This window comes from Prionailurus bengalensis, chromosome B1, assembly GCF_016509475.1.
Source record: "Prionailurus bengalensis isolate Pbe53 chromosome B1, Fcat_Pben_1.1_paternal_pri, whole genome shotgun sequence".
Taxonomy (NCBI): Eukaryota; Metazoa; Chordata; class Mammalia; order Carnivora; family Felidae; genus Prionailurus; species Prionailurus bengalensis.
In genome coordinates this window covers 165,707,945-165,721,391 of record NC_057344.1, presented here as the reverse complement: position 1 = coordinate 165,721,391, position 13,447 = coordinate 165,707,945, and the positions used below count along the sequence as shown (strand labels likewise).

General features: G+C 40.6%; 1 protein-coding gene across 1 annotated transcript in view; it reads right to left on the bottom strand.

Moving 5' to 3' along the window:
* Positions 1 to 13,447, bottom strand: part of TEC (tec protein tyrosine kinase) — a 126,731-nt gene that overhangs the window by 33,157 nt on the left and 80,127 nt on the right. The window contains exons 3-5 of the mRNA XM_043572716.1: positions 2,623 to 2,727; positions 900 to 981; positions 121 to 249 (exon numbers count right to left, since the gene is read on the bottom strand). Coding sequence (XP_043428651.1) covers positions 121 to 249; positions 900 to 981; positions 2,623 to 2,727 — 316 coding nt within the window. The remainder of the gene's footprint in view (positions 1 to 120; positions 250 to 899; positions 982 to 2,622; positions 2,728 to 13,447) is intronic.

The following is a 13,447-nucleotide window of genomic DNA, read 5'->3' as shown; positions in this document are numbered from 1 at the left end:
CCATTCAAGATGGCCTTTCCAAAATCAAAATCAAAAATCAAAATCAAGTCACTGTTTCACTATCCCAATAGCATGTACATCCTACATACAATATAATTATAAAATAAAATAAATACTTACTACTCTCAAAAAGATTGTATTTTTCACATCCGGGTGCTAGTTTTTCAGTTTGTCTACAACACTGGTAACTTCCATCTGCCCAAAATTTAGGATGATATTTAATCATAATATTATTGTTGTTCTTTATTTCTGTAATTCATAGACACATTAAATGATCAGTGAAATAAAGCAGAGATGGTAGAATGTTTTGTAAATAACACTGTTGATCATTCTTTATTTCTCAGATACTATGTTTACTATAAAAACACCTTCACAGCATCATACAACCCAGCATTCAGAAAATCCATATGGTTCTCTTTCACCTTTTTTTTGGTGAAGCACCCTTGTTAGCAGAAGTGACCTCTGCTATACCATGATGGATAAACACAAAAGTCAGCCCACAACCAAAAGAAGGGATGAGGACTGTCCAGTGTAAATCACCCATTTAAATACTTATTCACAAGTCAGTTCATCCATACCAAATGTTGACTAAATAGGCAATTTCTTAGCAGATCAAATCCTGTTATCCTAAAAGCCCAGATGCTTTATCATCTTTAAATGCATTAGGCATTAAATGAAAGTGTGTGTATATATACATACACACACTATGTATATACCACTAGAAGGAATCAGATTATAAAAAAGGAAGCTCTCTTCAGCATGAATCACAGTAACAGAATGTCCTTGGAGAAACACTTACTGTAGCTTAAAAGATTATAAATGCAAGATACATTAGCTGTATTTCTTTTTTAGTGATAACACCCTAAAATTATTTAGAGCTAATACGACATGAGTTTTACCTTCTTTTAACTTCTTCACCCACCGGTCCCTGCTTTGTGCACTAGGTGCAAAAATGTAAAGTGTGTTAGCATCATGAACAACCTAAAATAAAACAAAATGTCGATGAGGTGAGAAACACTTAGGCACAGCACTTCTGCCTAGCACAGAGCCTTTGGTACCACAGGCGCCAATGAATGATTCTGAAATGATCAAATAAAAGTCAATCACTTCGGATCCAAAGAACCCACATTCCTTTCTTACAAAAGCATACCTATTTCTTCATGTCGACATCAAGTGGGACACATATTTTGCAAAGGACTGTGTTTTCATAGAAGAAAAAATATACGGAGGCCAAGATGCTTCACTAATCTTATTTCTCACAATCTAATTAACTGAAGATCCCGAAGTAAATTTGGTGTCTCAGGGATTATTCTAATCTAGTATTTTTCTGAATAATATTTTACATGAATGGGCTACTCTCTCAGTTTCACTCCTACACCTCCTTTTGCCACTATGAATAACAGCAGTAGCTAACTTTATTAAATACTACCCCAACTCTATACTATGTGCTTTACAGACATTAACTCAATTAATCCGACCATCAAGGCATCAGTATTTACATTTTATAGAGGAGGGGACTAAAGGGCTGATCTCCAGACCCTCCACTCCTATGTAACTCCAGGAAGCACCATTCATATAGAACATGCTGCACATGGTGTCCCCCCAGTGTTGTGCTCCTTAACCTACCCATTGCCATTTGGCTAATCATCCAGAAAATCAGGATCTGACCTCAGAGTCCAAACCTTGAACCACAGTGCCTCTTTTACAGGTAACTCCTGGTGAGCAATTAAAAGTCTTATTCTTAATAGTTTTAATATAGTAATAAAATTCAGCCTGGGAAACTAACCCAAGAATTTTCTCTTTGGTCTGTTGTCACTTTACCCTTGATCACAGTCACAAGGCAAAAACATCTTGATGGGCTACAAATAAATACAAGGCTAGAAATCTCCCTTCCGACACAGAAAGACAAATGCCACATGATCTCACTCTATGCAAAATCTAAAATAGTCAAATTCATAGAAGCAGAGGGTAGAGGAGTAGTTGCCAGGGACAGGGAGGAGGGGGACATGGGGAGATGTTGGTCAAAGGGTACAAAGTTTCAGTTAAGCAAGATGAATGTTCTGGAAATCTAACATACAGCATGGTAATTACAGTTAATACTACTGGATGCTTTCCCTGAAGTTTGCTAAGAGGGCAGGTCTTAAGTGCTCACATACAAAAGAAAAGAAAAAAGAAAAGAGAAAAGAGAGGGAAGGGAAGAGAAGAGAAGGTAAAGAAAGGAAGGGAAACAGAGGGAAACAAAGGGAAGAGAAGGGAAGTGGAGGGGAGGGGAGGGGAGGGGAGAGGAGGGAAGGGAAAGGTTAGGAAAGGAAAGGAAAGGAAAGGAAAGGAAAGGAAAGGAAAGGAAAGGAAAGGAAAGGAAAGGAAAGGAAAGGAAGAAAATGGTAACTATGTCAAATGACGGATGTTAATTAGTTTGACTGTGATCATTTCACAATGTACACAGACACCAAAACATCAAGTGGTACCCCTTAAATATACACAACTCCTATGTGTCAATTGTCCCTTAAAAAAGCTGAAAAAAATTTTTTTAATCAACGACCACAGCAATGCCAGGAAACTGTAGTAGTAAGCATGACTAAAAACCCAGAATTACACTTTGGCAAACACATGGCAACTCACCTGAAATGGATATTTGTTTTGGCAGGGAACAACAGCATCATCATTCTTCACTATTTCCACACACTTGATTTTTGAAATATCAATAAATCCCTTTCTGTATTTTTTCTGTTGAAAGATAAAAAGGAGGGTGGGGAGGGAGAACCATTACAATTATAAGATACAAGACAAGAGGTTAATAGTAATATCTGTTAATGAAATCACTGATTCAAAATATTACTACTTCCTTAATAATTACCTAAATCAGGTTTCCATTTATTGTCAAAACATTTCAAACTACTAACACTGTGAGAATTGTAATAAAAGTAATTATTTCCATTTATTTCTAAAGATGAAGTTTTCTTATCCTTGCCCCCAACACTCTAGAACACATAAATGGACTCCCCCCGCCTTTTTTTTTTTTGTCACCCTCCCCTCTCAGACTTAGATCTTTTCAATTTCTTCAGCAGCTTGAGGTCAGCACTCCACCCCCACACCCTCACCCTGCCAGAATAGCATCAAAGACCAAATCAAGCAAAACTCCAGGGAGCTGATGACAGATGCAAAACTCCAGCCAGTTCCATTTTCCCCTGCAGCACACAGAACCAGGAGGGTGGGAGGTGGATTTAAGGTATTCCCATAAAGCTTCCATTCTCATTCTATTGTTGGATGGGCTATTTAGTTTCTCTACTGCCCTCTCTCTGCTCACTGCAATTCTGGCTGCAGCAATTAAGTAAGGACATTTCGAGACCTCCCTCCGCCCTTATGTTTAGTAACCTCACACCTGAGAATTTGTCAAAGGGGGGGGAAAAAAAGAGTACAAAGTAGTGTATGTGAACATAAGTTGATATAATACACCCATTAAAAACCACTACAAACTCAATGTAGAAATAAAAAAATGCTTCCTGAATGATATTAATAATTGATATACTCCACAGAAAAAGCTGTATAAAGACTAAAAGTTACCTTTGGGAAGAGGAGGGTAGATATTCGTATGATGAGGAATAGAAGAAAAAGTAGAGAAGTGAAGAACACTGTAATATTTGGGGTGACCTCACCACTCCCTGGCACTGGTCATTCTAAACTGCTTCATTAAATATTCTGGAATTGCCCTCTGGTCACAACCTTTGGGCCCTCTATCCTCCTCCAAGGAATCTGCTCTGCATTTTTACTGTCACCATAAGACTTTTAAGACCTACCCACTGTCCCAGACCACCAGCTCCCATCTGAGAGATGACTAGACTCTTGTGGCGGTCATTTCATCATAGTAGCCTCTTTCTCTCTTTCCTCTCGCCCCCAACCCCTGCACACATGCCATATATCCTTCGGCATTTTTATCAGCCCCCAGTTCTATCCACACCCTCCCTATTCCTTTCTACCTGGCTGCAGAAGGTTAATAATCCTGATATTCCTCTCCATGCCTGCCCAGGCCTTCACTGCTGCTCCTTCGTTCCTCTGTGTGTCTCTAATGGAGAGAACCTGGTGGGCTCCATGATGACCACCGGTCTTATCAGAACTACAAACCCTTCCCACTCCCTTGGTCCTGGAAGACTGCTTTATGGAGAAGACAGCAGCTATCCCATGAGTATACCTTCCAACTTCCTCCCTTTGTAGATCAAAGGCACTCTAAGATTTGTCCTTTTTTCTTCTCTTTTCTTCCGTCTCTTGGAGACGATGAGGAAAGTACAGCTCAGACAAGTTAAATATATCAATTACCCAAAGACCCCAAAGTCCACTAGACCCTGGGATACCCCACAGTTGCAAACAAGTAACAGCGTTAATGAAGCCAAGTCCCCAGGGGGGGCAACAAGGATTCTGAGCATGGGCTGAGCTTTCGCCAGGGTAGAGAGAGGACATTCTCCCGGGTCGTGCTTTTCTGAGGGTCTTACTTCTACCGATAGACACATTCGGACCTCTCCCATCCACACCAAGAACCCTTCTTCTAGCCCCTGCTACTGACCTCACTTTTCCCTTCCTGAAAGAGATGATGACTACCCCCTCGGCCCCCATTTCCTTCCCACCCACTCCTCCTGCTTAGCCACTTGCAGTCTACCTCCCACCTCACCACAGCCTGCTCGGCCGGTCTCAAAAACATCACCAAACCCAACAGTCCGTGCTCAACTGCCATCCACTCAGCCCTTTGTAAGGCATTTGCAAGTGCCAACACTCTCTTCTCTCTGAGCAGCCTTGACTTTGGGCCGTCCTGGTTTTTCCTTCTCTCCCTGCCCTTCAGCATCCTCCAAAACAACACCTGTCCTGTGTCAGCAACTGTGTCAAGAAGTACACAGTCAAGATCAGCGAAGCTCACTCCCTGAGCAGGTAGCTCAAACCCTGTGCCATTTAATCCTCACAGCTACTCTGTGCGGTAAATCTTACTAGGCACATTTTACGGAGGGAGGAAACTAAAATTACGTGACTTGCCCAAGTTTGCCTGTAGGAGAGACAGACACGGTATTTATTATACAATGCTGTCATAATTATTACAAAAGATTATCTTTTGTAATAAAAAAGATGCTCAGGGACACAGAGGAGCTGAGGCTTAAATTCAATGACAGTTCTGGAAGAGAAATTCTGATACATGATAGGGAAGGAGTAAACAGCACCCACAAAGAAAAACATAATCCAGAATGGGCTCAGTCGTTTCGCATGTGAAATGGGAATAATAACGGCTGTGAGAATCAAAGGAGTAGGTATTTCAAAGTGCTTAGAATAGTGTCTGGCCTATGATACGATATCTGGAAGTGTCTGCTACATAAATAAGTAACAAAAAAAGATCAATGCAGCAGAAGCACAGGGTGCGTGAGACAGGACAGAAAGGTGAGCAGGGGCCAGCTTGTATATAGAACCCAGTGCACAAGTGTTAAGAGGTCTGGTCAGACACAGCCACCCATCCTCCTGGGGCCTCGGCCAGTCGATGGGAGGAAGAAATTGCCACGGTACCAGCCTCCTTTTAATAAGTCACACATGCTCAATGTAGAAACTGTAGTAAATGCTAATAGCACAGAGAGAGTCAAATGACCCTTAATCTCCCAACGCTGCAGAAAAATCACTGACATTGCTCACAGGGGTCATTTATCACCTGCCAGCTCTCTCAGCCCTTGAGCGATAGGCTATATATGGTCTGTTTCCAAGACACCCATCTCCACCCACCACCTGCCCCTGCTACTAAATACAGCTGTTAAATGCAGGTCAATCTATGCAGGAAAATTTAGGATGGCTTGTATACTGGGTTGACTTATACCCCCTCAACTCATACTCTGTGATACATAATAATATATAGATTATATAGATTATATATATTTGCGATCTACAATCTACTCACGTACCGTATTAATATTTGGGTTTGCAGATAAAGGTTCAAATTTAAGTTGCTCACGCATGATTTTATCTATCCCACCAGAAAACACGGATCAGACACCAAGCACACATCGTGTGCTGCAGCTGCAAAGTTACAGAGGGGGGTAAGGGTCTCCCCGAGAGGAGTTCACAATACTATCTTGGGTGAAAGGAGAAGAGGAGGGTGATTCATAATCAAATAATGAAGAAGTCAAGTGAACGCATGGTGTATTATGGAATGGGGCAGTGACTGGGCCAGGAGGAGTGAGGAAGTTTCAGGGAGGAAGTACGGCTTTGATTTGGTTTCTAAAGGATAAGTAGGAGTTTTCCTATAGAGAAAGTAGAGAAAAAAGTTCCAAGCAGCAGAAGCAGCAAAGGACTCATTTAGGGACCAGAAAGAAATTCACTGTGGCTCAGAGTGGTTCAGGGGAAGTACAGGAAATGACATCAAAAAGGTTATTTGGGACCAAATTAGGAAGATGCCTATATGCCAGGCTTAAGAGTTTGGAATGAAGAGTGCTATATTGAGGTTTGTTTTTGAAATACTGATTATTAATGGCAGGGTGACAAATGGATAGACACAGGGAGGCTAGCCAGGAGCCTGTTACGGTAGTTCAGGTGAGGGATGGCAAGGTCATGAACCAGTCAATGGCAGTACGTCATGTGAGGAAAGCAGGGACACTGGAGCGTTAGAAGATAAAGTCCACGTAACGCTGGCATCAATTAGATGTGGGGATTAAGAGAGAGGAAGGAGTTAGGAAGCCTCAGCAATTTTGAGTCTGAGTGACGAGTAGACTCCAATACCATGAACTGCCATAAAGAACACAGGAGAATCAGGGTTGAAAAGACAATGTTGGGAAATGTTGTTTGAGTTGACTATTGGACAACCCACTGGAAATGTTTAGAGGGAATTGAAAATATGAGGCTCAGCAGCACCTGGGTGGCTCAGTCGGTTAAGCGTCCGACTTCGGCTCAGGTCATGATCTCACGGTTTGTGAGTTCAAGCCCTGCGTTGGGCTCTGTGCCATCAGCTGGGAGCCCAGAGCCTGCTTCAGATTTTGTGTCTTCCTCTCTCTGCCCTCCCCTGCTCTCATTCTGCCTCTCTCTCTCTCTCTCTCAAAAATAAATAAACATTTAAAAAAAGAAAATATGAGGCTCGTACTCATCAATGCTTATCGCTTTCTTTATAGTAAAGAGAATTCTGCTTTTCTCAACACGTATATGGGATATATAGTAGAACCTTATTCTAAACACACCTCAGGGAACCCTAGGAGATTAGGCAAGGTTGAGGAAGAAAAGGTTTGGAAGGATTAAGAGACTTGCTATAGGGATCCCTAAGAGTTACTGAAAGAGCCATGTGCCCTCTTAATACCTGGTCTTTGTACTCTGGTGAACAGAGTCAACACAGAGAAGGCACATACCCAGTTTTTTTTCTCCATTCAGACTATTTATCATTTCTTCAATAAAAAAATTACTTCATGACTACTGAAGTATGCTATCCATTATTGTTACTATTGTGGCCCAAGAAGAAATATCCAAGGTCATTCCATTTCTCATGTGAAGCTGCCCTTTTATTTATATGGCCTTCACCCTGCCCACCAGACTGAAAATCACGAAAAGGCTGAGACAATTTTGAATCATCCAAGCTGAAAAATCTGCCTGGCACTTAGCAGATGTTTATTAAACAGTGTGCTGAGCCAGTCGGCAAAGAAGTATGCGTGACACGGTGTGTGTGTGTGTGTGTGTGTGTGTGTGTGTGTGTGTGTATACACAGGATATATATATCTCTTCTCTTGCACATCGTCTATATACTTTACTGAACTTGAAAATGAGTTATTCAAAAGCCATTTTACACATTTTCAAACCAGCATAAATGGGAAAACTAGACCTAGAGATGAATGATACTTGCTTAAAACCACACATCAACTGACTGGCAGAACTGGGAGGTAGACGCAAGAGATCCTGTCCCCCAGCAAGTCTTACAAGCTACCCTGTTTTCCTTTAATTTCCAGAATACTCAGTATTTTAAAAATATCAATATCAATCCTAAATTAACGAAATAAAAAAAAATTTTTAACGTATACAAGCATCCAGGCCGGCCACAGGTAAATTTGGAAAGTCAGCCATTTATCTTCAGGAGACTATCTCCTCCTTCTGACCCTACTTCCCAGGCATCCTGAGTCCCCATTAAGCACTGTGAAAGATCTAGCAGAATTTTCCTCCAATGTCACAAATGATCCCTTCCTTTTCCCCCATCACGGCTTTTATTCCTAATGTGACTATTCCCAGCAGCATGCCGCAGAAGAAATTTGCTGGATGAATCACCCTTGCATTGCAATAGGATCTCAGGTAGAGGGTATGTGCTGTGGAGACTGGGAGACCCTGAGTCACCCCTCTGCTTTGCCACTTAGAAGTCGTATGGCCTAGGGTTAGCTCTGCCCCCTCTCAGTTCCCTTATCTATAGGAATAGGCTTTTAGCAGGAATAAAGATAATGCACATAGGGGCCTAGCACAGGGTCTGGCATACAAAGTCACTCCCTAAACACAGCATTTCCCATCAATTAGTTTTCACAACAACGCTGGGAAGTTGTTATGAAACTGAGCATCTGAGCGGTTACAAGATTGGCTAAGAGGCTGAGCCACAATTGAACCCAGAGTTCTCAAAAACACTGAAGCGTTTACCTGACTCCAGGTCTCTCAAACTGGATATTTTTACAATCTTATTATAAGAAATAAAATTATCAAAATCGAACAACTGTGGAGCACTCACTATGAATCAGGAACCGTGTTAACCTCTTCACATGGATGACTCAATGACTCTTCACAGCATTATATGAGAACTGTTGTCATCCCATATAACAGATGAAGAAATCAAGGCTTAGAGGGTATAATTCATTGCCACACGTCACACAATAAACCAGGACTTGAACCCTTGTCTAATTCCAATCTTGACTTCTTAAGTGCTACACATACCTGACTAACTTGGTATCGTTTGACTAAGTCCAAACATGAAATAAGTGGAAATTTCTTATGCTTATAGCTCATAACCCCTCTGAGACCAAGGCTAGTTCACAAATTAAACAGAAACAAAACTATACCAAAAATACAATTTAAATTAATACTACTTGAATGTGATGAATGGGTGTTCACTGGAGTTGGATGTCTCTCCCAAAGCCAGTTCTTTCAGCATCACAGGCTTGCATTCCTTTGGGCCTTATGACAACCAGTTCCAGCTTTTCTCTCAATTCCAACTACAGGGAACCTCTGCATGTACGCTCGCTGCCATCCTAGCATTAGGCCTCCATTGGGCACTACTAAATTGCTTAGTGTTTGATCAGCCACTGTTCTTTCTCAATAGGCCACAACAATTAAAACATCATCATAGATATAAACTCAAAGATGGGCTGCTGGCAAGGCACGTTCAATTGACAAGGGAACCACCCAAAACATGCAGACAAAAAGTATATTTTATATACATATATGTATGCGTGTAATATCATATATATGTATGTGCACACATGTTATATTGCTGGGAGAGTTGTATAAAATATTGCCATGGAATTAAGAACACCTTTAAAATTCCTAGAACACACAGTCCTCGGCAGACGGGTCACATCAAAATTTACTGTTCATATTCACTGCATTCCATCAGGATGATTCCTTCATTCAGCCACAGTCATTAAAGATGGACTCCAGCTTCCTCCTACCACCGGCAAGACACAGATACCAAAGAAACACCATGATGGAGATAAGCAAGTACGAAATTTCTTGGTCTTAAGCAGTTTACAACCAGACATTTGCTAAGGTTAAGGAGAAGAACAGTAATTGTTTATAATGAAAATTCAGATGGGTCAATACTACATAGCTAAAGAGTTGCAGTCAACTCTTGAAAAGGAAAGAAAGAAAATGATGCATTCTACTAAAAATCTCCAATGAGTCAAAAGGCCTGTTCTATTCATGTGGATAGTTCCTTCCCCTTTCCACTCAGGACAGAGTTCAAAGAATGAGCCTAAGTGCAGCAGGCCATGTTATTCACAAGAAACAAGAAAAACCTCAGGATGGATTTGGCACTTTGTGCGTGTGTGTGGATACCGAGAGCAATACTGATGTAGACCATTCTGGCATCAGAAGTAGAACAAATAGAATTTAAAGTCATTTCCCATTTTATAATCCTATGATAAAATGTCCCCTCTTTACCACAGACTGAATTCTAGTGAAAAATGAAAGGAAGTAAAAACAAAAACTTGGCATCTTAACATTCTTTCCTCCCTTTTAACCAACTTATAGTAATAACTGACGTAGGTGCTTTACATTTTATAGAGTGATTTTACACACAAAAAGAGCCATCAACAACAACAACAACAACAACAACAACAACAACAACACCCCAGCACTTTTACCTAAAGCAGCCAGTCATTACATACATAAGCATGGTTTAATTATGGTTTTGAACATAGCATCCAGCATAAAAACAGGATGGTGAAAGACTGCTATAAATTATAAGGAATTTGAAGGCAGAAAGTTCCATTTCTGAATTTACAGAGTAATCTTCATATAAGATAATGCTGATGTAGGCAATTATAAGGTTTCTAGAGGTACTTTTTCACTGTATTTAAAAAGGTTTCTTTCTTGAGTAGTCATTCCCTCTTAGGACTTTTCTATACTTCTGGCAATTTTCTCCCCAAATCCTCTTTGTGGTCCAAGAGCACTTCTAAAAACTGTGACCAAGTATTTTTATTATAGTTGAAAGCAAAACTTACTAACATGTGTTTTCAAGTAAGTCTAAAAGTGATTTACTTAGTTTAATTCTTAAAATTGGTAAAAATTAGAATGAGTGAGGTAGAGATAAATGTATACGGATCCTTTACTTCATAAATTTCATGTAAACAGACTTCCAAATTCAAGCAATTCCAGACCTAATAAATTCAATCCAAACGTTGAAAATCCCCTGGGGCAGAGAAGATGCCAATGATCTCAGATTGCCACATTTTCTTCTTCTTCCTGGGTGCCCAACTAAACTGCATTGTCTCATCTTCATGCATTTAGATGAGGGCATAGGACTGAGCTCTGGCCAAGACAGTGTAGGCAGCAGTGATGTAAGACCACTTCCTGCCCTCTAAAACCTTGCATACCATCCTCCATGTTCCATCTCCTCCTTTGTGCCCCCGTAAGATGAGAAAATCCAGTGGAAGATTCTAAGGACCACAAGACAATGGAGTGTAATGGGTATAAGGTTTCTTTTGTGGGGTGATGAATATGTTCTATAATTGACTGCAGTGACAGTTGCACAACTCTGTGAACATATTAAAAATCACTGAATTACACAATTTAAGTGGGTGAACTATATGGTATGTGCATTATATCTCAATAAAGCTGTTCTCCAAAATGAACAAAAAAGACACAATGGAGTCACTACCTGGAAGACACATGGATCCCTGAATCACCAAGTGGAGGGTAGTTGTTATAATGTAAGCAAGAAATAAAATTTCTGTTGTGCCTAGGCATTGGGTTTTGGGGGACTGCGTGTTATAGCAGTTAGCTACCTTTTACAGTACTTTCTAGAATAAGAAGATCTCACATCTCAGCTACTTAATACTTCAGATTCCGCATCCATAAAGGAAACAAGTGAACTAAGTCAGTGTTTCCCAAAGTATGGTATGGTGGTAACTGAGGTGGTTTTAGGTGGAACTTGGACAAACATTTGTTTTTATTGTTTTTAGTTTCATGGTTACCATTTATTAATGGTTTTCCGTTTACTGAGTGATACAGCTGCCTTTCAAAGTTAAGTGTATTTAAGGAAAAAGAACACGGAAGTATTTAGAGGAAACATTAAGTCAATAACAGCACTATACAGATGGCATATATATATGCCAAAATCACGTAAGTAGCAGGCACAATGGCTGAAGTTTGGGCAACACTGGGTTAAATGACCTCTTCACGTCCAATGTTAACGTTCCTCGATTTTTGTTATTTTGTACTTGTCACTGTATTCCTCCAATACCTGGCCTGCCCGGTATACCTCCCATGCCATGAGTTAAGAGTACACTGGGGTTACTGACATGCGTGTGACAAGAGTCAATCCACAGGTGTACATTCGGCTAAAACACCATGAATGTGACACATCATAATTCTCGGCTACCTCTCTCCTCAGAGACATGCATTCCTGCACTATTCCCAAATGCCTACTTGTACCTAGTTCACCAAGTTTCAATATTCCTTACTGATAAGCTACAGAAGATGCACAAATAGAGAATGGGTTTTTAAAGCAACATTTGAATTCTGGGCCAGACTTTCACTTGGACACATTTCCTGCCGAAGGTGCCGTATAGGTACATGTTTTACTGAAAAATGAGAAGTTATATGAAACTTGGTGTTCGGATTTGAGCTCTGAATCTGGCGGCGTAGGTACAAAATGATGAGACTCCCTGGGTGAATTTAAATATACTAAATCAGAGCATCTGATTTAGTCCATATTTGAATAATAAACACAATAATAGGTTAACACTTACACAGCACCATGTGCCGGGTACTATCCCATGAGTTTACATAAACTGACTCACTTAAGCCTTCTAATAACCATTATATGACTCCATCTCTCCAAAAATGTCAAGAGCAAAAACACTGGAAAATCTGCAACGGGGTCTCAGTGGCAGGAAGGGCCCTCACGTGGCAGATCTGTCAGGGAGGACAGCCCATGGCCAGGATGTAGTATAGGTAATGCCACATGCTCAGCATGCTGAGTTAGATATCATCAGTTTCTGGGTGGTCACAATCACTACCTACCTTAATATTTATGTTTATAAGCACAATATCGTGGAAATACTTCATTTCTCTTGACTATTATAATTTGAGTATGTATGTTGATACCTGGAGCTTGGTTCGTATCATCTAAAACAACAGGTGTTTATCAGATTGTAAGCACAAATTATAGAGTTCTTAAAACATAAATTAATTCTGTTAATTGCTATACCTAAACATTCATCTTTCATGGAGCCTCCTTTGAAAGAGACAGAAGCCCACAAAATCACCTTCTACACTAGATTCTGATTAACTTTGTAACTTTATCACCCCAGGTTTTTATATTTTTTTATATTTATTTATTTATTTGAGAGAGAGAGAGAGAGAGAGAGAGAGACAGAGCATGGGGGGCGGGGGGACAGAGAGAGAGGGAGACATAGAATCCAAAGCAGGCTCCAGGCTCTGAGCTATCAGCACAAGGGCCCCATGTGGGGCTTGAACTCACAAACTGCAAGATCATGACCTGAGCTGAAGTTGGACACCCAACTGACTGAGCCACTCAGGCACCCCAATCCCAGGTTTAACAAAGCTGTCTTAATCCTCACACATTTACTACAGTCTTCCCAGGTTCACATGAAATCTTACTGGGAGACAAATTTCTCTGTAACTCCAGGATTTCCAGCTAGAATGATGTCAGATGCCTCTTTAGCAAGAATTTAGAAATATGGGCTATACTTCCTACCTGCTGAGACCTATAATCCAGGGAGTAAATAAG